We start from the raw sequence: 2,323 nt of genomic DNA, 5'->3' as shown, positions 1-2,323 counted from the left end.
CGGGTTAGTTTGTGCACATATCAATTAATTTTACTGATTTTAAAATTAATAATCATATTAATCTTCAATAATTTTAATATTTATAAAATTAAAACTAGAAATTTCTAGAGACTAAGCTGCACCCTAAGAGTTATTATAACTATTTTTTTCATCTTCGAAAACTAGCCGAACACCACTTATCATTTCTTACGTATTCAAAATTTGATTCCAAATCATTGATCGGCCGTATGAACTCAAACTGTACGTATAACAATTTTTTAAAAGTTAGATTTTTAATTATTAAATTTGAAAGCGCCCACATATCAAAATAATTATTGTTATTATGGACTATGTCAACCAAAAAAAACAATCAATCAATCAATCATTATCACTTCCATTGATCAACAGTAGTGCCATTGAAATTCCACAGGCATCATCATCATCTTCTCTGATAATGCAAAAACCACTTGCAAGATAGGAACAAGACTGGGAAAGGGGGAAAAAAAACCTAAAACATGGCAAATGTTTCTTACATTCTTTAAAAACCCAGAACAAAAACTTGATGCAAGATACAGATACGTTTAGTGTTTCTTTAAACATGTTCTCAACACCAAGATAAACCTAATCTTGATTGCTCTGACTCGGTGAACTCAATGGAAACAGAGGCAGCAGCTCAGGTGGCTCGCTCCCTCTTGGTGTATTCAACGGCGACGGATGCAAGTAAAAACCCTTTTCAGCTATGGCCTTCTCCTCCTCTAAAACTGCTGGTGGAGATGGCGACTCGGTAGTCGCTGGACTCGGGAAAAACAAAAACTCTGAGCCAAGTGGAGTGACTGGCGATTCGAATTGGCGTGTTTGGCGGGTTGGTGATGAAGAGTTACTGAGAGAGGTCAAGCCAAGTTTGATCTCTAGCTTTCTCGAGGTATGTCTACGTTCTTGGAGCTTGAAAGGTGACCGGCGTGGGCCGGTGAAGTCAACGGGACTATGAAATGGTTTTGATGAGGAGAGTATTCCTGTTGCCGGAAGTTGTTGCGTGTCACTAGCTAAACCGGTTAATTTCTGGACAAGGTCTCTAAAACTGTCTGTGTCTGCTTGAACAAAGGTTGTAGGTGATGTTGGGGAAGAAGAAGAAGGAGTTATCATGGTGTTCATGTGATTATACCCTTCTATTTTCATTGACAAAGGAGAAGCGGGATATGCCAGCTAGTAGCTAGCTAGTTATAGAGAAGGAGAGAGAGGCCTGAGGGATTGTGAATGGGGAAGGAGGTGATGATTTTCCTGGTGATTGCTTGGTTTTTATGGGGCGAGGTCTCACTAGCAAGGAGTCAAATATAAGCTTTGGTATAGAGTCAAAGCTTGGGAGAGAAGAGAAAGAGATTGGAATGTTGATGGGTTATGTAAATTGTTGATTAAGGAGTCACTGTTTTTTTATTTAAAGAGTAGTTTCGGGAAGAATTGTAGTAGAGCTGATTATCTTAATAATAAAATTTGTTTCTGTTTAAGTCTAATTTTGTAAAGTTTAATGGAATGATTTTTTGAATTATTGTTTTTTAAAGTATTTTTTTATTTGAAAATATATTAAAAAAATATGTATTTATTTTAAAAAAAATATTTTTGATATTAACACATAAAAAATTCAAAAATATATAAAAAAAATTAAATTAAAAAATAATTTATTTATAAAACACTATTTAAAATACAATTTTAATTTATTTTTAGAAGGGTTACCAGGTTTTGTATCATAACAAGGTATATGCATGCTCAGTTTTTTTATATATATTTTTTCCTTTCATGTGGTATGAGAAAAATGCAATCATATTTGTCATGGTGCCTTGCATAGCTTCAATATTGACTCGGTAAACTGATTAATTTCTCTTTATGATCAGGGAGTTAATGCTTCTTTGGGACTAGAATAGTGATGTAGATTTAAAATGTTTTTTTTAAAAAAAATATATTAAAATAAAAAATTTTGATATAAAAATGATTTAAAAAAATAAAAAGATATATTTTAAAAAAAACAAATTTCAAAATTAATCTTCGAGCATCAACAAACATATTATTTAAAAGTATAAAAATATAGTAATTATTATTTTTAAAAATACTTTTTGCTTGATATGAAAATAATATTTTTATTTTAAAAAAATTATTTTGATATTATAATATAAAAATAATCTAAAACCATCTAAATAATTAATTTAAAATAAAAATATTTAAAAAATATATATAAAAAACGCGACGACAACTGAAAAAACAAACCTAAAGTCAGAATGTCCACTTTGGGATTAGGGAATTCTTAAGAAATTTACTTCCTCGGTGTCTAATCTAATTAAAGTTTGAACAGGGA

At 31.1% G+C, this 2,323-nt stretch overlaps 1 protein-coding gene across 1 annotated transcript; it reads right to left on the bottom strand.

Annotated features, from left to right (window-relative positions):
• Window positions 1–353: 353 nt before the first annotated feature.
• LOC133674237 (VQ motif-containing protein 11-like) lies at window positions 354–1,386 on the bottom strand. The gene has a single exon (XM_062095267.1). It carries the CDS (start codon window positions 1,153–1,155, stop codon window positions 601–603), a length of 555 nt encoding a protein of 184 aa, XP_061951251.1. The 5' UTR covers window positions 1,156–1,386; the 3' UTR covers window positions 354–600.
• Between the last annotated feature and the right edge of the window lie 937 nt (window positions 1,387–2,323).

This window comes from Populus nigra, chromosome 15 (assembly GCF_951802175.1).
Source record: "Populus nigra chromosome 15, ddPopNigr1.1, whole genome shotgun sequence".
In the NCBI taxonomy this organism is placed as follows: domain Eukaryota; kingdom Viridiplantae; phylum Streptophyta; class Magnoliopsida; order Malpighiales; family Salicaceae; genus Populus; species Populus nigra.
The sequence above is the reverse complement of the archived record's forward strand: the minus strand, read 5'-3'. Positions and strand labels throughout refer to the sequence as shown.

Excerpts from the sequence above, each read along its gene's own strand:
- LOC133674237 (XM_062095267.1), bottom strand. The coding sequence starts at position 1,155 with ATGAAAATAGAAGGGTATAATCACATGAACACCATGATAACTCCTTCT.